The sequence below is a fragment of the Apostichopus japonicus genome, chromosome 15, assembly GCF_037975245.1.
Source record: "Apostichopus japonicus isolate 1M-3 chromosome 15, ASM3797524v1, whole genome shotgun sequence".
Lineage (NCBI taxonomy): Eukaryota > Metazoa > Echinodermata > Holothuroidea > Aspidochirotida > Stichopodidae > Apostichopus > Apostichopus japonicus.
Genome location: NC_092575.1, coordinates 17243107 through 17266607, shown reverse-complemented (window position 1 = coordinate 17266607; position 23501 = coordinate 17243107). Strand labels below are relative to the sequence as shown.

The 23501-nt window shown below is 37.0% G+C and overlaps 2 protein-coding genes and 1 long non-coding RNA gene across 4 annotated transcripts in view; 2 read left to right on the top strand and 1 right to left on the bottom strand.

The window, feature by feature from the left end:
• The window catches only part of LOC139981219 (peroxisomal sarcosine oxidase-like), a 33270-nt gene that overhangs the window by 5003 nt on the left and 4766 nt on the right, over window positions 1-23501 (bottom strand). The window lies entirely within an intron of this gene.
• Window positions 5927-7048, top strand: LOC139981220 (uncharacterized). The gene is made up of 3 exons (XR_011797814.1): window positions 5927-6014; window positions 6354-6424; window positions 6770-7048. It is a non-coding gene; the product is annotated as an uncharacterized lncRNA (long non-coding RNA).
• LOC139981218 (alpha-N-acetylgalactosamine-specific lectin-like) overlaps window positions 14259-23501 on the top strand; it is a 75726-nt gene continuing 66483 nt past the window's right edge. The window contains exon 1 of the mRNA XM_071993437.1: window positions 14259-14653. Within this exon, the coding sequence (XP_071849538.1) occupies window positions 14529-14653 (125 nt within the window). The 5' untranslated portion in view covers window positions 14259-14528. The remainder of the gene's footprint in view (window positions 14654-23501) is intronic.

The window sequence follows — 23501 nt, the reverse complement described above, 5'->3', positions numbered from 1 at the left end:
GACAACCAGGAAAGACTTCATCGCACCAGGAGTTTCTCATGGCAAGAATGTAAAAGTTTGTTCTGCCCACTTCACAGAAGATGATTCTCGGGCCCAATTGAAATTTGCGTGTGGCAAGGTCACTAAAGTAATAAAAGTTTGAAAGATTGATGCTTTTATGCCGCATTATTTATATATATCCCGATAAATGCAACAATAAGTGTTGGAACTGGAAGACATGTCAGACGTGAACAACCTAATGACTATGTGAGGAGAGAATCCACGTGCAAATTTCAATTGGGGCATGGACGTCGCTTAGGCAGAGTTTTTTGGGGCAGAGATGTGTTCATACCCTCCAAACCACTTTAAATGTAATACGAATAGGAAATGTGTGTATGCTCGAGCGAAACAAAACATCGTGTCAGTATTACTTACGGTAGGGCACACTGCACTTATGTTGGCACAGTGTGAAAGTACCGTTTGCGGACCCTACGTGAAGTTGGGCTAGAATACGATTCCTCCTGAAGCCCAAACCACGAGGCATGCATGTGAATAAACGCAATAGGCATTGCATGTAGTGAGAAAATTGTTCGAGCTAGACTAACAACTCGATTGAGTTCAAATGCGGTTGTATTTCAAGCTCAATGAAACCTTTCTGTTGGATTTAATGACGCACGGAACAAGGAACGTTTATGTTTTACAGTAGGCCTAGTGCATACAAGCGAATCTACTTTGTTTAGAACTTTGGATTTTCTTTCGGATGTTATACTAATCTACGTTTGAGACTATCATCACTATTGTTATTGTGCCAGTTTGACTGGTAAGTGAGCACATTCATACATCACTCTGTATAAAACCCGCCAAAAACGTGATCTTGAGATATAAGTTACTTTGGGTCAGCTTGCGAGTTACCTCTTCAGATATTGCGAAATCGTTGCGAAATCGCTGCAAATTTCGTAAAAAGAAACTTGTAAACACGTGGTGAAGAAATCAAGAAACACTATGATATTCATTATCTATTTATGTCTTGAACATTACGCCGGAAACTAACAGTTATGCTGACACGAAGTGCACGCACAGCTCCGTACAGAAGAGTTCACAACAGAAAAGACCATCACAGTGACGTCATTCACTGACTTGAGGGCTGTTCAAGGTCGTTGCAGTGTTTGCAAATTCCTAAATTACGGAGGCGAAAAAACGATGTTTTAATTCCCTTTTTTATAACTTTCCGGTGTGCTATTTGGAAAATTAAAAAAATATGTTGCTTGGTAACATATAAACTACATTATATATGAAAATGAGAGATTTTTTTCTGTCACTATCGTTCTACTTTAAGCCTTCACATGTATATATCATGGAATTGTCATGTACTATCAATATTTATGCGTGGTTAAGGGTCAAATGTGTATTTCATACTGATGACCAGTTCTTAGTTAAATGCCAAGAGAAAATGAGAAGCGTAAACCTAGCCTATACCAAACTTAGATCTAGCTTAAGCTGCACTATAGCCTGACTATTATGTCAGGCCTGGGCAAATGATTAATTCAACTAGGCTACAAAGTTTAATATTGTGCGTGGCCTGGTCCAGTTATGTGTGAAACTTTGGCCTAACTGACGGGCTTTGGTGTGGGCTTTGGTGCCACAAGCGACGCGCCACGCGACGAGTCGCAGTTTTGTGACGAGGTTCACCTTCGCATCCCGGTCTAACCTATAACTTGTAAACTCGAGTAGAAAGTCGGATTATTCATAATAATGTATAATTACTTTCATTAATTTCCTTGACTGACAATGAGTGGTAATCTTCCTAGCGATAAAACTTAGTATAAAATGGACCAAAATTAATTTAAAAAAAGAGGAAAATTTCACAATAAATTTATTACTGTTAAAAGTATGATTCTGGAGTCAGGACTTCCAGCCTAGTTGTGTTCAGTATAGCGTTTAAAAAGGAAGGTAGTCATGTCACCTTCAAAAAAATGGTATTGCCAGATTGCATAGATACGGTAATAATACATTTGTTCCTTTGAAATCAATGTTATGCTGGCGTTCAGATATGCAACTCCGTGGATTACCCTCTTGCTCATCATTGTATTGGAAAGTATGCTCCTTGGGCGGACGCAGAGGGGCGTGGGGATTGAATGGGTAGAAAGTGGGACGGGAAAGTTGAGGAAGGTGAGTTCAATATTACGGAGATCATTTCTAACGTTGCCAGTCATACCGTGATTTCACCACGTGATGATTATTGTAGACAAATATGATATGGACAGGACGGATGTAACTACATCATGGAAACAAATTTAATACTTGGAAACAGGGTGATACTGTATGCAAGATGATGCGGGCTGTGAGCTTAAATATCGGATTACCAATGTACTATCCGTTTAATACACAACCCCGAAAACTTTTAATTTCGATGATTGACAATTCGTGGGCAAGGTTAGAGTATACAAAGCGTTCATATTCAAGTTCAAACGTTTTTACCAGTCGTTTAGTTTGATTGGTGGTCAATCATTTTTTTTAAAGTAATTTGATTGGTTTGATCAAGGCTAATTATTAATTATAAATATTCATGTTCTACGGAAAATAACATGATAGTGTCTCGTTCTTAGATTTATCTCTGTTTCTTAAAATCTAATGTCTAGAACAAAAAACAAAAAAAAAACAAAAAACACGTATAGCCAACCTGCACTCACTACCGCCTCTTATGTTTGCCTCGAAAATCATGATTATAAACAAATAAAATATAACAAAATATGATGACTATTCCTATGACTATTCCTATAACGTATAGGCAAATGATATAGACCTTATCCAAGACCACGGCAAGTCATTTTATGATTCCGAGTAATGTTTTGGAAGCTGATATTTCATCGATTTGGTGAATTAGCTGATGTTAACAACCCTATTAGTGTAACTACACCCCACTCCCCTCCCCTTCCCCACCTCAAATATTTGACTCTGCCAAACTTTCGATTGATCATTGTCTGGCAACATTGTAATAATAACTACAAGCCCAAGTACAAAGCAATATTTCCGGGTTTTAAAGGCATTGAAGACTCGCCCCGCGTGCGGCCATCTGAAAAGTTAACTTTTTGTTGCTTGCAAGTGACGTTTTGTTCGTGTCGCTACAAATGCAGACAGTGAAACGTGATAAATTGTTATCTTTAGCTGGACCTGAGATGTCCATCGCTGTACCGTTTGTACACTGTGCTGTGGGTATTGAACGCAGCTGTATGTACTGACTGTGCACTTGTGTCTAATTACCGACGGTAGCAAGCTGTGTGTGTATTTTCTGGGATCGATGGTGGTGTTTAACACTTCTGTTACACTTCATTCGAAATTAGGTCAGATTACCGGCATTAGACGTTCTATTTGCGCGAGTCTTCACACCCTTTAAGTTAATTTATAAAGAAAGAGCAGGCGCGCAACCACCATGTTTGTTATGGAGATGGGAGAGGTCTGAAAAAGGGAGATCTCCGCTTCCTGTTAAAAATAAATTGGGTAAAAATCGGGCTGCTTAGATGCAAAGTGTAGTTATAGTTGCAACTTTTGAAAGAAACAATGTTGAAGAAATTGTACTGCAGTTACATGAACAGTATGAATTTATGTGTACTGTACACCAGAATTTGTGTTGTTGTACTTTTGTGTTTGTCAGTCTGGCAGAGCGGGGGCGAGGCGGGGGGGGGGTATAAGTAGGATAAAGCCCCTCTAGACAAGATTTGTTAAGGAATTGTTTAATAAGTGATAAGTGTGGGCATATGCAACAAGGAAAAAACAATCGAACTCCCTCAATAAAACCCTGAGTTAAATTAGAATCAAGTTACAAAGATATTGATTTAACGTAGACCGCCTTGATAACATGCCCCGTGTGGTTCTGATCATATTGATATGTGGAAGCTTACACCAAGTTAGAGGTGACACGTTATTTCTATATTTCTCACTGAGTGAGTCACTGCATGTCTTTCGTTGGATCGTTTTCAGATAATCAACGATTCTCTGATAACGTGTACATCTCTGCCATGATACAAGAAATTAAAGGAGAAATAAACTCTGTGTTTTTGGAGCGTACATGCGGTAGGGGATATTTTTCTGATACCATTGATGAAATTACTAAGCAAAATATAGTTTCCCTGAATTTTACGCGAATTTTCCAATTATTTGTTTTTTTACCCATATGAACAACGGCCATTTTGTTAAAATGAGGGTTGAGGGCTCTTCAAAAGTGACGTACACCAGCCATATCGTAACTTCAAAACAATGAAGCTTTGCATACGAGTTATAGTCTATTCACACTATGTTCGAGCATCTTGCTTCGCTTATTTCACCGGTTAAAATGCCCGAATGCCAAGCCTTTGGTTGTGTTAACCGAAGAGGGGAAGAGGGAGCAGAAAAAGAAAAAAGATATTTCGTTATTCCAGATGGAATAAAATATCCGGAAAAGAGTGAACTTTCACTGAGGTGTACAGTACCTGTTCGTTATGTTCTCAGCAGCCGTAGGAAAAGGATTCTTCTTCTTGTACCTCAAGAAATTTACAAAACAGAGTTCTAAATGAACTGGCTGCAAAAATATCTAGGAGAATTCAGGTCTGTTGGTCAGACATTCTCCTGCGTTCAACAAAGCTTTTTCCGCGAACAATCCATAGCAGCATACCATGCATTGTCGCTTTCCAATGGCGAACAGAGTGCACACAGACACCATTCTTCGCAGTGGCTCGCGGAACCGGTATTCGTATCTGCAACGGAATTCGACCCAACATCACCAACAGTAGCGGACTGATTCTTTGCACAAACTCCTCCTCTCGATGTCTCAGTTCTTCCTCTGGATATTCTGTTTCGAAAAGATACGATTCCAATCCAAAGGCTTCCATTTTCTTTTTTGAAGATATTTGCTCGACAGTAAATTGGAGTGCAATGATGGACGTAAGTAACGCTATCGCTAGGACTGAGTACGGTTTGCGTGTTGAAAGCAATCTAATTTAACACGTTAAAAATCAAATCCTTGAAAAGAACCCAAAATTTATATTTCTACTGATACTCGTTACAATAACAAATTTTACCACTTTTTAAGCATTTTTACAGATCAATAAAGACAAAAGATAGTTTTTGATCGATATTTTATTCATTACTATTGTTGAAAGTACAATTCTAATTATTTTAGGGATTGGCAACGATTTTGTCTTGAAATACGCGATGCGCCTAGCTTTCGTCACGGTACATCCGGGCACTGGCTCAATTCAAACAAAATGGCGCGACACATGACCTACATTCAAATCGTTTTTTTCACCTCAAAGAAGCGATTTTTATTCTTTTCTTTTGCTTTTACTGGAAAGACCATCTGTCAAAACGTAAGAATGGATGCAAGAAAAAACTAGGGTTTATTTCTACTTTACCATTCAGGTAGAATCATATCAGGTTCATTCCTATCAAATCACCAAATTTGGAGTATCTTGTAGTTCGACATTATTTAAAGATTCCCAAATTTATTGTATGCTTGGAACACCATAAAATAAGCATATTCTGAAAATTTCAGTTACATTGCTTCAAAATTGGCCGATTTATCACACTTTTAAATTCCACAATTTGTCCCCACCGTGTCAGTTTTGCATTTTCTTGATTTTCGAGGTCTCATTTCTCAGCAATTAAACATTCTACTACCTTTCTATTACAGATGCCTATAGAGTCTATCCCAAAGAATAGGAATTAAAATACTTGATCTATAAAAACATTGTCTTGTGGAGTTAGGTTAACTGTGTCAAAATATACGATTTTGGTAATTTTCACTACTGAAATATGTGCTATTTTTAAACAATTGCTTTAGGGGATACTTGATTCTTTCAGGAGCTATTATGTCTAGTAAAAACAATACAAATTGTTGTGACCAAATTTGATTTCTAGTTTAGTCTTTACTCCTTCAATTGGTCTATAGCGCCCTCGTTTTCAGGGAGTGAAACTTAGATTTACTTCAGCCATCTTGTTTGGGCTGTTGCTGTTTTTCAAATGGTGTTTCGGCAGCTTGGGTATGCAATTTTAAGGTTTAGGTGGGTAAATAGTTTCCTTTGTTTATTTTTATGTCTATTGACAGCTTTCTTGGGATATGGGTTTTCCTGTGAGGTTGCTAGGTTTCATTTTTGGTACATGTGACTTTGCTCGTTCTTCATTGAGATAGTAGCGACAGTGTATTCCTATACTTTATATATTAAATGCATATATGTCTTGTTGTATTCCAAGTGTAACGTTAGGACTTACTTATCATTGTTCCTTATTACTTGGTTGCAGTGCAGTTTTATGCTTTGTAAGATGTGTCAAGGTTTTTGTTAGAGATTGACATTGTGTATGTTACAGTGTTTTTATTCATAATTGTATTTTGTTTTTTCCAGTTTACGGTTGTGAACTACAGCTCAGGTTCTTACGTTTTCGGTTCTTACGTGGAGGTGGGGAAATTGTTTCGGTGAGATGATATTTCGCAATCGTTTGTTGCAGGGGTAGGCTATATGTACTTTTATTGGGCTTGGGTTTATTTTAATATTCTCGTTTAGTTAAGCTTCCCTGGGCTAGTCTGGGTGAATGTGTTTTGCAGTACTGTGGTATTCAGTTGGGAAATTGGAGGTTTATATCAAAGGTGATCTATTTCACAATGCATATTTTTCAGGGATATTGTTACGTGGTTATATTATGTTAGGCCTATACAGTTTCTTGGGAGTTTGGAAGTCCTATAGAGTTAAAGGGGTAGTTTATTGAGAGATTCGTAGCAATTTATTTTCTATGTCTTTTGCTTCTTTTTTACTCTCTTCAGTTAATCGCTACGCTGTTAAAGTTGGCGCATTACACTACAACAGATCTCCAAATAATGCCTCCGAGTATTCTTTTAATTGAGCTAAGGACCAACACAAATAATGATAAAAATTCTTTCCTATAATATATTTGCAAGTTGTGCAGCTCTAAAGTTGCTATTTCATGCTGCGATTCAGCATGAGGAAGGGGTTTTGATGCCAATTGTATACCTACGTAACCATGTTAGAGCTGTGAGGGTCTTCTACTTTAATTATAAGTATAAATTTCTTACACCTTTACAAATTTCAGGGTTCTAGCATTTCTCAATATTAATTTAGGAGGTAGTAAACTTGCTCTGGTGTACAAAAGAGGTCGTATTTGACAGCCATAACTCAAAACGCGTCATGTTGAAAAAAAAAATCCCATTTTTTTTTTTGGGGGGGGGGGAGAGATTTAGTACCACCCTAGCTGTTTGTACCAAAAATTTGAGAAGGGTTCTTTGCCTTATTTTGAAATGAAAAATCCTCAAAGTTTGGGATGTTTACCAAAAAACGTTCTTGGTATCATTTTAACTTTTAAAACTTGGGTTTAATTGAAAACCTTTCTTTCAAGGGCAGCCAATCTTCGTCAACACGTATATTCTACAACAGGAAAGAATTTTCTAAGTGGAAAGCAGCTCAAAGGATTGTCTGGTGGCCCTAAGAAGTAGACCTTAAAAAACGATAAATAAATTTTTAAACATGTTGTCAAAGTATGAGAACGCTAATGTTGCGTTTGACAGAGAAACGATTTTTTAATCGTTAATCACAATATCGAGATTCTTATTTTATAATTGTTTCTTGCGATTTGTGTTTTCGAATTTATATTGGCCTATCGTAATTTATGTGTACTCTTGAGACAGGAGAACTAATCATTCTCAATTTTTCAGAATAAAGTGAATCAATTTTAATATTTTTTGTCTTTTGAATGGAGCATGAAAGAATGATGGGATCGTCACTTTAATTATGTTATACTGTAAAATATTGGTCCATTCCACTGACTGTCTGATTACCGTGATCACAACTATAGAGAACACCACAACATTCATTTTACGTGTACTATACATGCTGCACAAAAAGGATACAATACAGCTCGTACGATAATCGTACGCAGAAACCCAAACATGTACAAATGTACAAATGTAAATTTCAATCAAAATACTGTATTTTCGACCATAATTATGGAGAATATTGAATTTATTGGATTAGAAAAGTTCACATCTTTTACCTCATTTTTTTAAAAACAAAAGGAATAACTACCTTCTTCAAGCTCATCGTCCAAATTTGTTTTTCTATAGTCTAAATTACGATCACAATTCCGCCATTTTGTTCTCGCTGGTGAAGTCGAGGTGGTTTGAAATTTCCCACTTCACGACAAGAAATCACGGCCAGAGAGCCAAATGGAACAAGCCTTACCCTTTAAAGCACTAATATGCATTTATAAATATACATTAAACGTAAGATATAATTACCAGCATAAAGATAATGTTTTCCTGTAATTAAATCTATCATTAATCCCATGTCCTATAATCTTTCAAAGAACGCAAATATTTGAATTTGATATGCGAACAAATTTCAAACTGTTTGAAATTTAACGGTTATTTGTGGTGTTTTCGGAAGAAAACATTGACTATATGTTATGTTTTCATATCAAAGGACTGGTAAAGTGGCATTCCTATGTGAAGTTCGGAAATAAAGAGAAAAAACAGAATGTTTGTCCTGTTGACGTCTTACTTTGTTTGAAGGCATACTAGGACTTTAAGGGTGTTTACATCATGGACATGATCATAACTAGACAAATAGAAAATAGCTGGTAATGGCAGGATCTTATGACTTCGCAAACAAGTTTATTAGGATATCACATCACGACATTCCATCCTACTCTGTATCGAGGTCAGATACAGACTGACTTTTTCATGTTTGCTAATAGTAGTAGTACCAGAGGTCATTGTCTTAAACTCAAAAAGTCACAAAGTAGGATTAATATTCGGCATAACTTTTTTTTCAAATAGGGTTGTGAATGAGTGGAACGGATTGCCTGAGTAATTAATTGTACTTGCAAGTAGTGTCAATGGGTTTAAGAATGCTTTGGACAAGCACGTTAAGCATTGTAATCGGGTTTGAGTGTGTTTGTCTTTAAATTTTTTCACTCTCTCCTATAGGATCCTTGATGGGGACTTGAGTGTCCCTCCTGATCCTTTTTTTTTCTACTGAACTAAACTTAACTACTCAAAATGTGTTTACCGAAAAAACAACGTGATTGAGTTACTACCCAGAATGCAAAATGCATTGAGGTTTCGATGTCTTCATTACACTAGACTTCTGTTTGTTAGTAACCAGAACTATAGTTGTTACAATGCAAATGGCCCGAACCACCATTTTGATGTACAATTACACCATGGCATGATAAACCCAGGTCAGTCTACTGTACGTGGCAATACACACCTCCACCAAAAACAATTGGGGTCTTTTACTCAATGTGATGCAACCACACACCAAGTATAGAAGTATCCACGATTCCCATCGTTAGATATCATGTAAAAGAGTTTTCAGAGTTTGACTTCTGGCGACCTCAAATGATATTTAACCTCACAAGCAACAGGATTCCTCAATATGGCAAATCCAAATCCCACCGCCCGCTATCTTGCACTCGCAACAGGGTCGAGTGAAAATCTTTGCATATAAAAACTACAGCAATAACAACAAACTGGTCTAAAAACTCCTTAAATTCACTCGCCTCTATGATCACTGTTTAAGTCCCCATAGTACAGATCTATTCCTCAATATGGCAAATCCAAATTCCCCCTCCCCCCCAAAAAAGTCTAAATTACTCAATATGACAAATCCATATACCATGTATGAAAAGTATCCATGATTTCTACCATGAGAAATCATGTTTAAAGTTTTCAGGCCTCAACAAATATATTAAAACTACTCACTATTTGGCGACCGTGACTAAAAAGCTACTCGCCAAAACGCAAAATTCACTCGCCACTATGATCACTGTTTGAGTCCCCGTAGTACAGATCTACAAGATCAATACTTTCTATGAACAAAGGTTATAGTTAGGCAGATACATTGTGCTTCATAATTGCTATTATTTTTCTGTGCAGTATGAAATGTAAACTACTTTCCACCAAAGGTAAGTGATGAAGGAGAGTAAAACATGTCGCATAATCATAAATAAGCATATATGCCTACTGTGGTGTCTCAAACAGTTAAACATAAAACATCTGCAAAATACATTATAGAAGATAGCCAAGCATCTGTTACACAGGGCTCTTCTAGTACTAGGTATATTCTATACAGTAGTTAGGTGTTCGCGAGTCCTAAGACTATACAGTACCTCACTGCTACTTTGAAGCGCTACTCGATTAGGGCGACTTCGTACATATTTCCAGATTGGTGTGCGAAAATAAAAAAGCCATTACTCCATTGCACTGCCAAAATCAAAGCGATATTTTACACAATGAAAAACTAAGGGTTGAAAGAACATCTCTCTTGCACTCGCAACTGGGTTGAGTGAAAATCTTTGCATAAAAAACTATCAGCAATAACAGCAAACTTGTCTCAAAACTCCTTAAATTGTTGTATATTTTGCGAATTATGACTGGTGGCATGTAGAAAATGCCTTAAGAAATCATTCTGCAGATTGGTGTGCGAAGAAATATCGCCATTACCCCATTACACTGCCTAAATCAAAGCGATCTTTTACACAATGAAAATCTACGGGTTGAAAGAGCATCTATCTTGCACTCGCAACTGGGTTGAGTGAAAATCTTTGCATAAAAAACTATCAGCTCTAACAGCAAACTTGTCTCAAAACTCCTTAAATTGTTGTATATTTTGCGAATTATGACTGATGGCATGTAGTTAATGCCTTAAGAAATAATTTAGGAGCAATTGCTCAGATGGAATGAAGTGAATAATTCAACATTTTGCAGAAAAACGTTGAATTAACAAGATACGATAAGTTGTCAATTAAACATTTTGCAGAAAATTGTTCAATTACTCAGATGGAATGAAGTGAACAATTGGCCATTTTGTAGAAAAATGTTGAATTGACGAGATATGATAGGTTGTCAATTAAACATTTTGCAGAAAATTGTTCAATTGCTCAGTTAAAGCAACTGAGCAATCCAACAATTTTCTAATTTTTGATAAGATATTTCCTTGTTATCTAAACAATTTACTGAAAAATGTCAACTTATGGGGAAAAGTTTTCTTATGTTGATGGCACTTTAAAGCTTCCGTAGAAATGTGATCAACACTTTTTATGAATGTATGTTGTTGGGAGATTGCAGAACATAAGAAGACATACGGGCATATTTTTTTCTTTCTTTCTTTCTTTCTTTCTTTCTTTCTTTCTTTCTTTCTTTCTTTCTTTCTTTCTTTCTTTCTTTCTTTCTTTCTTTCTTTCTTTCTTTCTTTCTTTCTTTCTTTCTTTCTTTCTTTCTTTCTTTCTTTCTTTCTTTCTTTCTTTCTTTCTTTCTTTCTTTCTTTCTTTCTCCAAGTAGCAATTCAGCAAAGGTCAAGTGTAATGTGCTTATTCTTCTGCTTAATATTCCATCCTTTTGACTCTTTGTCTCCTGAAATAATTGAACCAAAACCAATCAGTTTGATCTTGATTAACATTTTCTGTGTTTGTTTCTTCATAATGTTTTAAGGTGAAGGAGTAAATACATGTTGGTCATTCTATTTGTTTCCCCTCCCTTATAGGTGAATAACAAAATTCGGAAAGGTAGCAAAAAAATATGAGATTAACTTTGAAAATGTCCTCCTTGATAATAATTTTGAAGTTGATAAATGTTTCGTGTGTACTCTCTATAGACCTGTGACATTACGGGTGGTATATATATATATATATGTATGTATATATATATATATATATGTATGTATATATATATATATATATATATATATAAATATATATATATATATATACATATATATATATGTAAAGATTCCTGGCATTATCATCCAACTCTTTTGTTTCGTATGTATTGCTTGTACGTAGATTCAAGTTACAATGATTTTGATTTAACGTAGATGGCCTTGGTAACATGCCACGTCTGGTTCTGAGTTCATGCATGCGAGATAATATCTTGGACATAATGGTTTATCCTAGTTGAAATATCGGTATTGATAGGAGAGAAAATCTCTTACCAGAGAAACCACAACCATAGACAACGTTGGGATGGCCAGGCAAAGTGTCAATGATAAAATCTTCGTCAGGTGTGAACTGAAAACAGTCGGAAATGACTCATATTAAAGAAGTCGTGGATAGAGGACATAAGTATGATTATCTTATATCATAGGGATATGCGACATTGTTCTTCACTCCACATCAGAAATGTGAGGGAGTGTGGGTGAGCGCGTGTGTGCGTGAGCTTGCGTGTGTCCTCCAAATTTGTGTCAAAACTCCTCCTAAACGGCCGGACCGATTTTCTTCAAACTTGGTTGGAAGGTACTCTAGGGTGAATCCTTGTGTCTCGCAGACCACCGGAACCAAAGGTCAGAGGTCAAAGTTAGTTAATTGTTCCCCTATAACTCCAAGGGGAAACATGGAATTGACATGGAACCTTCACAAGTATATATCATGGAATTGTCAAGTACCATCAATATTTATGCGTAGTTATTGGTCAAATGTATATTTCATACCGATGACCAGTTCTTAGTTAAATGCCAAGAGAAAATGAGAAGCGTAAACCTAGCCTATACCAAACCTAGATTTAGCTTAAGCTGCACTATAGCCTGACTATTATGTCAGGCCTGGGCAAATGATTAATTCAACTAGGCTACAAAGTTCAATATCGTGCGTGGTCTAGTCCAGTTATGTGTGAAAATTTGGCGTAACTGACGGGCTTTGGTGTTTCCTAAAACGCGACGCGTTCAAGATAGAAATGGGAGAGTCGCAATCTGGGTCAAACCTATAACTTGTAAACTCGAGGAGAACGTCGGCCTAGTTATAATAATGTATAATTACTTTCACGTAATTTTAGAATTTCACTGATTGACAATGAGTGGTCATCTTCCTAGTGATAAAAGTTAGTATGAAATGGACCAAAAAAAGCCTGGCAACATTGTAATAATAACTATACAAGCCCAAGTACAAAGCAATATTTCAGGGTTAGGAATTTATAATGAAAGAGCCGGCGCGCAACCACCATGTTTGTTATGGAGACGGGAGAGGTTCCCGTTAAAAATAAATTATGTAAAAATCGGGCTGCTTAGATGCAAAGTGTAGTTGCAACTTTGAAACAAACAATGTTGAAGAAATGTACTGCAGTTACATGTTAAGAATTTATGTGTACTGTACAACAGGATTTGTGTTGTTGTACTATTTTGTGAGTCAGTCTGGCGGAGGGGAGGCGGGGGGGGGGGGGAGCGGGTATAAGTAGGATAAAGCCACCTCTAGACAAGATTTGTTTTTGTTTTTAAGTGATAAGTGTGGGCATATGCAACAAGGATATCGAACTCCCTAAATACAACCATGAGGCAAATTAGAATCAAGTTATAATGATATTAATTTAACGTAGACCGCCTTGATAACATGCCCCGTATGGTAAATGGTACCGTACATGCAAGTAGGTAGCGGCAACTCATCTTACAGTTAGTCTATCACATCTGTAGGCCATACGTACATGATGTAGGCGCAACAAGTTACAACGTCGGTTCACTTAGGCTATCGACTACAATTGACGGTTTTCTACAATTTATGGCTTTGTGGATATCACATAACGTTTCTTTGTCTTAATGCGGTGATTACTATCGATTGAAGCATTGTGCTACTAATTTGCGGGGAGGTGCCATTTACATAGCTCCCAACTCTGGAGAAGGCAAATGCTGGTCCATGCCACATATCGCCGTCCTGGGGGAGGGGTATAAGGGGAAGGGGGTGTCCTCCTCCCCTTTTGGATTTTTTGGAATCCTGGTGATGCCTACATGTAAAATGGTGGCACTTAGACAGGCTTTTGTCACCCAAAATTTTCTGAGAAATATGTATTTTTGTGTGTGTAACATCAATAAATTGAATAGTAGGTGATAATTCATTCTTTCCCGTGGCATGAAAATGTTCGCTGCTCACCCCAATGGAAAGAAATATAGGCTAATTTGAGGTTGAAATGATGCTGTAAAGGTTTTATACTCTATTATGCTAAATGCTAAAGAAATGCTTGTTGCTAAGTCAAAATTCATGCAATTTTTTCTATGTATACTTGACAATTACAATGCGGGTTTTTCGGACGCTTGCGCGGGTCAGCGGGTTTGGGTGTTAGAATGCGGGTGCAACCCGCGAAATGCGGGTCAGTTGGGAGCTCTGCATTTATAAACGACAGTTTCCTGATTGAAGCAAGGGCGTCCATAAAGCAACGCAATTCTTTTTTGAAGGCTCACAGCTGCCGCCCATAGAGCGCAGGATAGGGTAACTAAGGGGCGTGGCCTAGGTTACCTGTAACATTGTCGCGAAAGTTCCATCCAATCCGTTCAGATCGTTGGCCAATATGGACTATTTAGTACGGTAACTACTCCAGTGTCATGTTCGTACGTCACAGGTGGTAACATTTCCTTAACCTCCAATTGGTGGCTCCGGAATGATCGTCCGACCGACTGTATCTGTAGTGCAACTTAAAATCACAAGACACGCCACACAAAAGTTCACTTGACAATTCGTCTCCGTTGAAGAAAGAATTTTGATGAGAAATTTGTTTGTCTCGACTTAGAAGATCTTCTTCATCGACCAAAATGCAGATCAGCGTACTACTATTTGTGGTCCTGTTTGTGAGCCAAGCCTGTGAAGGAAGTGAACAGCCTCAGTCTTGCGTTACCTGCCCTGAAGGATGGACTTTCTGGGGAAGTGCCTGCTATCGGTAAGATAATTCAGTAAAGTTTTCAAAAGAAGCTGGCCGATTATATCGAATTAAAGTAAACGTTGATAAACTGGGTCCAAACCCTGTAGGAGACCCACAGTTGGATGCGTATATACCGTATACTTTTAATATAGCCACCAAAAATTCTCGTTCATAGAGGTAATCGATATATTTGATTGTTCTCAACATGCACCATGCATGTATATACACTCGAGCATAAGAAATAGGATCACAATGCGTTTCTCCCTTTAACGTCCGAAATTTTTAAAGGATTTTACAAAGGTTGTTCTGAGCAACTCAGTTGGTATATGTCAATCCCCTCCCGCCCCCTTCCCCACCACGGTGTCCGTAAAGGCCATAATATATCCATGATCGTAACTTTGCGCAAATAGTCAGTTGCCAGCTGAGTCTGGTTGATCGTAAGCTAGTATACGTTATATAGTGCAAGAGATGATATTGTCCTGAGCTCATAACATATACATACTGGGATAACATAGTTGAGATATTTTTCTAATGCCAATACCACTCTAAACCCTTCATCTCACATCCTGCCTTAAAAACGCTCGTATATACGGACAAGCGTGACCATATTAATCTACATAATAACATCACCACTATACAGTATGACAGATTTCACGAAATGCAATAAGGGCGTATTGTAGAACTAAGCATGCATATACTTAGGATGTGTGACCTGATTAATTCGCAGATGACATTGAAAAGGTCCTACCTGTACCGCGTAAGATTTATCACAGGGGTTGTACTCATAATGTGTAAGGTTGGTATGTACTAAAAGAACTTAATTTCAGAATTCATAAATACAATTCGCGTGTTCCTAATGAGTCTTCTGCCGTAAAAGCAGTTATTTTCTTTACAGATATAGTTCCACTTTTTTTTAAAGCCAAATTACATTACCCCTATCAGCATAATTGTACTACCTATACAGCTTCAGGTACGTATACAGGTATATTGTATAGCTTCAGGTACATTGTATAGGGGGTTACCAATTTCCGTGTTAAACATAACATATATGACTTTTTATCTACATAATAGTATCAACATGTACTAATTTGATAGTACCACGTACAACTTTAATGTTCCTTTCATAATTTGATTCAACCTGTTGAATATTTTTTTTCTAACGTTGACAAATAGTGCAGACCCTACGATTTTAGTAATAGCAACCGTTCTGAGAAATGACGGTCTAACCGTCGCTGGCCAAAGGATATTTACCAACAAAGCCTTCGGCTTTGAGTACAGCGTTACTGTATGTTGCCGTGTAAGACGAATCTTACGGCCGTAATAGAACTTACTGACTTTTTGATCCGCGTTATATTCATTACCGACCTTGTAATCCGTGATCCTCCTCACAATTTTGCGAGGTCGGTAAGAGTGACTCCTTAGCTTTCCCTAACTCATACTGAGCATATTGCATTTACAAGTAAGTGCTGTGAAGCTTCACTTGAAAGTACAGGATGTAAACAGAGAGTATTATTATACATCTAATAATCTATTGTACGTTTACTACAATGAGTTTGAGGTGCGACCAATAACGATGTAAAGAACTGGTTATATAAATGTACTGTCAAGTACTGTCTGGTTTTATAAATGTACAGTCAATTGAAGTACTTTCTGGTTATAGAAATGTAACTTTCAAGTATCGAACTGTTAGGGTGCCATCGAAATATTCTCAAGCTTCAAATCATTATATTAGCAACTTTCTGCAAGGTGCTGAATTGTTCACTTTATCCATAAACTGCAGAAAATTGTCGAATTGACTATACTTGTTGAGTTTAAACAATTACAAATTTGGCAATGAAATTGACAAACTATACTCACCTGCTCCGTTCTTTGTGATTCAACAGTTTTCCGCAAAATGTCCTCTTTAACTAGGTCAGTTTTGAAATTTGACATTTTGTAGGGAATTGATCATTGATGAAAAGGAATTTGGTTAATTTAACATTTTGTTAACAAAATCTTAGAGAAAATTGTATTCTGTCATCTCTTTTTTTTATAAACTCGAGTTACTATATGTTCACTTAAAGTTAAATGAATAATTTATCATTTTGAGGGTTAATGATGAAAATCTGAAATGTGAATGCAAACGTTTTGTCATTTTTGCAACTAAATTGAGGGGTTGATCATTTAATAAATCTACGGAATTGATAAATTTGTAGCAAATTCTTAGTCATTTGGTTGAAAAGTTGCTAATTAATGTATTCGAAGAGATCGGCACGACTATAGTTAAATATGTTAAATGTTCTAATGTTGCTAATTGATATCCTTAGTATCAAAATACCAGGAGTACGCCGGTGTATTCACTCGAAAGGCACAATGAAAATGACAGTCGATATAACCTTAATTCTGACTATAACTACATTGTGAAATTAATTTAACCACAAAAGAAGGGTGTTTACAGGGAGTTAGGGGGTCTATACGGACCAACTATATCGATGTTCTGTACTTGACAAGTGATTCTGAACATTTTGATAGTGGTGCTTGGGTGCGGCAATGAAAATAATGCATATGATCGGATTGTTATCTAGGTGAAATGACTCTGAGGCGTTTAATTAATATGTTCTCGAATTCTCTACGAAAAGTGAAATGTTCTCAATTTTCGGTTATCAAATGAAGCGGTAATTGGTTAACTTAATGTAGGGGTTGTTGACTCTGTGGTGTTACCCGGGCAGACGATCTTTCAAAGTCAGAGTTTCACTTAAATTATTACAATTACCCTGTTGATTAACTTCAACGAAGTGCAGTTCTTTTGTAACCAAATATCCTGCGTGGATAAACGATTGACTATTTTCAAGAAAGACAACGACATGTTTGACACAATTGCCTTGATGACCTCTGTTACCAGTTGCATCTACAAATTATCACAAAGGAAACAAAATCATATCTTCGTGATACAAAATGCTATGACGATGTGGATTTTGACCTAAAGATTCAGATATTTATCGGCAATTTTGCTAACCAATCGACGTCAGACCAAAATATATCTTTAAACTTATACGCACAGTTCCAGTTCAGGAACGACCATTGAGAGTACCTTTCAGTGTACCTGTTAACAAAATGTAAACGATTTTAATGTCGGAACGAAGTTTTCACAGTTCTGTTGTTATTGACAGAGATTAAGTTTAATATTGTGTTATAGATATGAAATGTTATGTATATTATTGTATCGGGTAGATTTTAACCGTGTTCTTGACAGATAGAAAACAATGACACTTGAAGTTATATCGATCTTTCAAATTCAATTAATCCTAGATTTTTCAACAATCCTAAAAGTACCTGGATTGACGCTGAAGCTAATTGCAACCGGTACAGTTTATATCAAGGACGTCGCCTCGTAGGGCATCTAGCCACCATTACTTCATCTAAGGAAAACACCTTTTTATTGAATTTATGGAAGACCATAAGAAGTGACACGGTATGACTTAACATGAAATATTGTTGTTTTCTTAACCATCATAATCGCTTGTAGTGTGGACATTGAAAAGAGATAACTTTGCAATGCCAAATATAATAATACTACAACATCATTTAAGTTCCTTATCATGTTAGGTTCCAATGCAAGCAAATGTTTAACCCACCTGGTGTTGTGCTAAGGATCTGTTATTTCACATGAAGATATTTTTACGTTCTGAATCAGATCAACCGTAAGATATGTTGAGGTGAGAGGAGGGGGGCAGGCGCGTAGCCAAGGGGGGCGGCGAAGGGGGCGACCGCCCCCTTGTGCATATTTTTTAATTTTATTTGCAAATTACTCGCTACCCGCCTGGGTGGGCGAGAATCAACTGAAAATTTAGTATGAATACTTTTTAAACTGACTGAGAAAGATTCTGATATCTTGAGCCTATATTTACAGCGTTCAATTTAGTCGTACGAATATCACGGAAAGAGCTGCCAACGTCATTCAAGCTATACATGTGATTATTAGGTATTATTTTGGTCCCATATTAGAACCACAATTTTGACATACTTGTTAGATTGACTTGACTAGGAAAATACATGGTGGATAATGTTTCATGCATCGCTATTGTATATCCTATAGACAAAGACTTTTATGGAGAAAGGATCGATCCAGGATTACAAATGGCCTTTATTATATTGTGAAGAAACGCCGTAAAACGTTCATGGGATTTGGGCAGCTCAATACCGATTATAAACAAGCGAGATTATAGCTATTCGAGGCATTCTCCATTCTATACAATGCAAATTCAAACAGCTAAATAACGGTCTTTAATGTTATCAGAAACCTTTAACAAATATGATTGTACAGTATGAAATTATATACTGAAACTCATTTTGTAGTTTTGCTTCCATTACTTTCATATGCTAAAGTTTTCAGTTCATATCTATACCGACTAAGTTTTAAAAGCATCACTTCGTGTCATTAAAACATTTCACATCCGAAACATTTTCGAAAGGGGTGGCCAAATAAACATCCCATGACGTTGCTGTGGACCAACATATTTAATCGATTCGGTCATAATTGCTTGTCAAATATGGTCAGTCTGTATACTTTCTACGAGGCACAACACATTCCGCGACACTTAGTGATACCAATGAAATTGGAAAAACCACTAGGGGTGGGTGGGGGTGGGGGCTGTATGTCGTGTGTGTTGTGTTGTGGGAATGTCTGTGTGTGTCGTTTTTGATACAGGCACCTTGGCCTGTATGAAGAGCCTGCAAACCAAACTTCCGGACGCTGAAAAAGAGTAACCTAAAGAGACTTTCTAAATACTAGGTGCGATCTAGAACAAACATATACTCTCTTTTTATTGCAGACCGTGTGGCTCGGCTACAACGACATAAAAAACGAAGGGAACTTTGTCGACGTGGAAGGTTTTTCTCCTAAATTTATATTTTGGGCACCGATTGAACCAAATAATCTGGGAGGAGAAGATTGCGTAGTCATGTGGAATTCTGACAAAAATCATGATGATGGTTCTTGGAATGATAATCCTTGTGAATCCCGGTATAGTTTTGTTTGTAAAATAGGTCGTTAAGCCAATCAACCTATACATCGGTGATTGCAATAGCTATATGGTTTAACTCTAACCTATAACACGTAAATGGGGAATCTCGTATTTAAAAATTGATATCTATTCTTTGCTATATCTTTTTATCTAAATTCCTTTTCTTTCCTCTCTGTAGATTATAGGATGTAATAATTGTATTTCGTTGAATACACTGACATTAAATAAACCTATAACAAAGATTATATTAAAGGCTACGTCACATTATAATACACCGGTATATATAGTATTTGCAATTCTAGCACATTCTTAAAATTCCATCAGTGCAGACTATACGGTTACAGTGTAGGCCGACATTTCAAATAATTCATTTTATTGACTTCATGGAGATATGGTTCCGTAAGAACTAATAAAAAGTATGTTAATTCGATCTCGATATAAATTAGTAGAGACTCTCATAATTAATATAAAAATCAAGCAATTTTCGTCCCGATTTGTACATTCAAATTATACTTGCCCGTAGAAACATATTCCCCTTGACGTTATAGGCACGGATCTAGGTGTGTTTATCTCCATCATCTAACAACTTCACAAAATAGTTCAAACCAAGCTAGTAATAAGGAAAAAAATTGAACTCTTTGGGGCGGACATCACTCAGATGAAAAAGCTTTCGTTGCGACAATCAACAGCCTTTAAAAAAGAGCAGAGTCTTTGCTTGGAGCTAAACGAAACCTACGGAAAACCAAACGTTCCATAGCTTTAGACAAATGTCGATTTCTTAACATATGATGATCAAGGCCGGACGCCTGATTTTTATTCCCAGGACGGATAAGGGTCTCAGGTTTTTCAGGAATTTACAAATTCGTTTGAAATCAGAACTAGGGTTTAGAAAGTGGGTTAGGAATCCAGTTCTTATGAAAATGAAGATTCTCGTTCATAATCTGGGGTCAAAACTAGGAAAAAAGATTCAGAACATGTTTTTTGAAAAGCGTCACATGTTTGGAATCCAGGGATTTGATTGGCCGATGCCCACGATCGCCCTGGAAAAAAAATACGCAGGCCGGACTGTGCCATAACATTACGACCTGAAAATAGGGCAGTCTGCCTGCACTGCTTGGGCAAGACCTAAAATGTGCGAAAAAGTGTGTCACGAACTCCTACACGATGAGTCCGATCACGTGCAAAACTTGGTGTGTACTGGTCACTGACCATGTGTCAAATGTCAAAATACCCACAGAAACTGTTATTTTAGCCAATACTTGCATATCAGTATGGAAAAAGTCATTAAACCACAAGATATATATAGAATCATGGGACAAATTTGATATTTGAAAGATAGCAAGCAGATGCATTCAGAAGTATAACTCAACAATCACTTCTGCCATGGAGGGAGATGAGATCTGTAACTCCATGGATTGCTTTCTTTTCTTGTAAATTGCACGCAACTTGCTGAATTTGGTGAAAATGTGATATTTTTATTAAAAAATAATGTACACTTTGTTTAAATAAACAAGAGCCCAAGGGCACCGTGGTTCCTTGCTTTGGGTATATGACAATACACATAATATTATCAAGCAAGATTGGGCTCAAATAGTCCAATTAATTGTGGTCCTACATGTACCCATAAAGTAACCAACACTATAGCCAACACTTTTGTGATCACAAAATGTGATCGGATTTTTGATCAAAAGGCACTTTTGAGATCTAAATATGACGTCGAAAATGTAAGAAATATAAGGTAACCTACAAGCGGGTCAACAGATATGATAACATTGGTGACCTCAGATGACATGACCTTTAACTTTGAAAAAGTTCCACCACCCCATTCACAACTTGTCCGAAAATATCAACCGTGTCACACCTTGGCATTGGGATTTAATTGCATTAAATGTCTAAAAATTAACTTTGAACTTGTATACATAACTTCACACACAAAGGTCACCCGTTGGTCAACCAATTGACATTTTTGATTGGTGAGACCTAAATAGAGCATCAAAACTGTAAAAATTCAAACATTTTTTCTTTGCCCATTTTCTCCCCCCAAAATACTAGTTTTTTAACATTAGCTGACCTTTGGTGACCTTGGATCAGATGACCGCTAAGTTTGAAAATATTCCCTTATACCATTCACAACTTGTCCAAAAAAAAAACAACCTTGTGACACCTTGGCACTGGGAGTTATTGCATTAAATGTCTGAAAATTAACTTTGACCTCGTATAACTTCACGCACAAAGCTCATCCGGGGGTCAACCTATTGACATTTATGATCAGAAGGTACCTTTAACATCTGAAAATAGCATCGAAACTGTAAAAATCCCCAAAACACGAAAAGGTCGCCAGAGGTCAAATTGAGGTCAAGGGTCACCCAGATGCGGGTCGACAATTGGATTACATTGAAGCAACTCCCAACCCTAACTGACAATATTCTCAAGTTATCGCAAAAATACTACTTTTTTATCATTGTTTGACCTTTGGTGACCTTGGATCAAATGACCGTTAAGTTTGAAAATATTCCCCTATTCCATTTGCAACTACTCCAAAAATATCAACCGTGTGACACCTTGGCACTGGGAGTTATTGCATTAAATGTCTGAAAATTTACTTTGACCTCGTATAACTTTGCACACGAAGGTCACACGGGGTCAACCCATTGACATTTATGATCAGAAGGTACCTTTAACATCGGAACTTAGCATCGAAACTGTAAAAATGCACAAAACACGAAAAGGTCACCAGAGGTCAAATTGAGGTCAAGGGTCTCCCAGATGCGGGTCGACAATTGGATTATATTGAAGCAACTCCCAACCCTAACGGACAATTTGTTCTCAAGTTATCGCAAAAATACTACTTTTTATCATTAATTGACCTTTGGTGACCTTGGATCACATGACCGGTAAGTTTGAAAATATTCCCCTATACTATTTGCAACTTGTCCCAAAATATCAACCGTGTAACACCTTGGCACTGGGAGTTATTACACTAAATGTCTAAAAATTAACTTTAACCTAATGTAACTTAACATACAAAGGTCAACTTAGGTCAACTTATTGACATTTTTGATTGGTGAGACCTAGATAGAGCATCAAACTATACAAATATAAACATTTTTTCTTTGCCCATTTTCTCCTCCCAAAATACAAGTTTTTTAACATTAATTGACCTTTGGTGACCTCGGATCACATGACCGTTACGTTTGAAAATATTCCCCTATACCATTTGCAACTTGTCCAAAAATATCAACCATGTCACACCTTGGAACTGGGAGTTATTGCATTAAATGTCTGAAAATTAACTTTGACCTCGTATAACTTCGCACACGAAGGTCACACGGGTGTCATCCCATTGACATTTTTGATCGGAAGGTACCTTTGGTATCCAAATCTAGCCTCAAAACCAAACATTTTCATTTTTGCTCGTTTTCTACCAAAATAAGCACATTTTTTTCTAATGTGACCTTTGACCTTTTGACCTTGGTTTCAGATGTAGTTTGATCTCCTGATTCCAAAAAACAATACGACAAGTCTGTACAACCATCCTAACTCTGACCGAAAAACTTTGACCCCATATAACTTCGCACATAAAGGTCACACGGGGTCAACCTATTGACATTTATGATCAGAAGGTACCTTTGACATCTGAAAATAACATCAAAACTTTAAAAATCCCCCAAAACACGTAAAGGTCACCAGAGGTCAAATTGAGGTCAAGGGTCACCCAGATGCGGGTCGACAATTTGAATACATTGAAGCAAATCCCAACCCTAACGGACATTTTGTCCTCAAGTTATCACAAAAATAGTTGTTTTTTAATATTAATTGACCTTTGGTGACCTTTGATAACATGACCGTTAAGTTTGAAAATA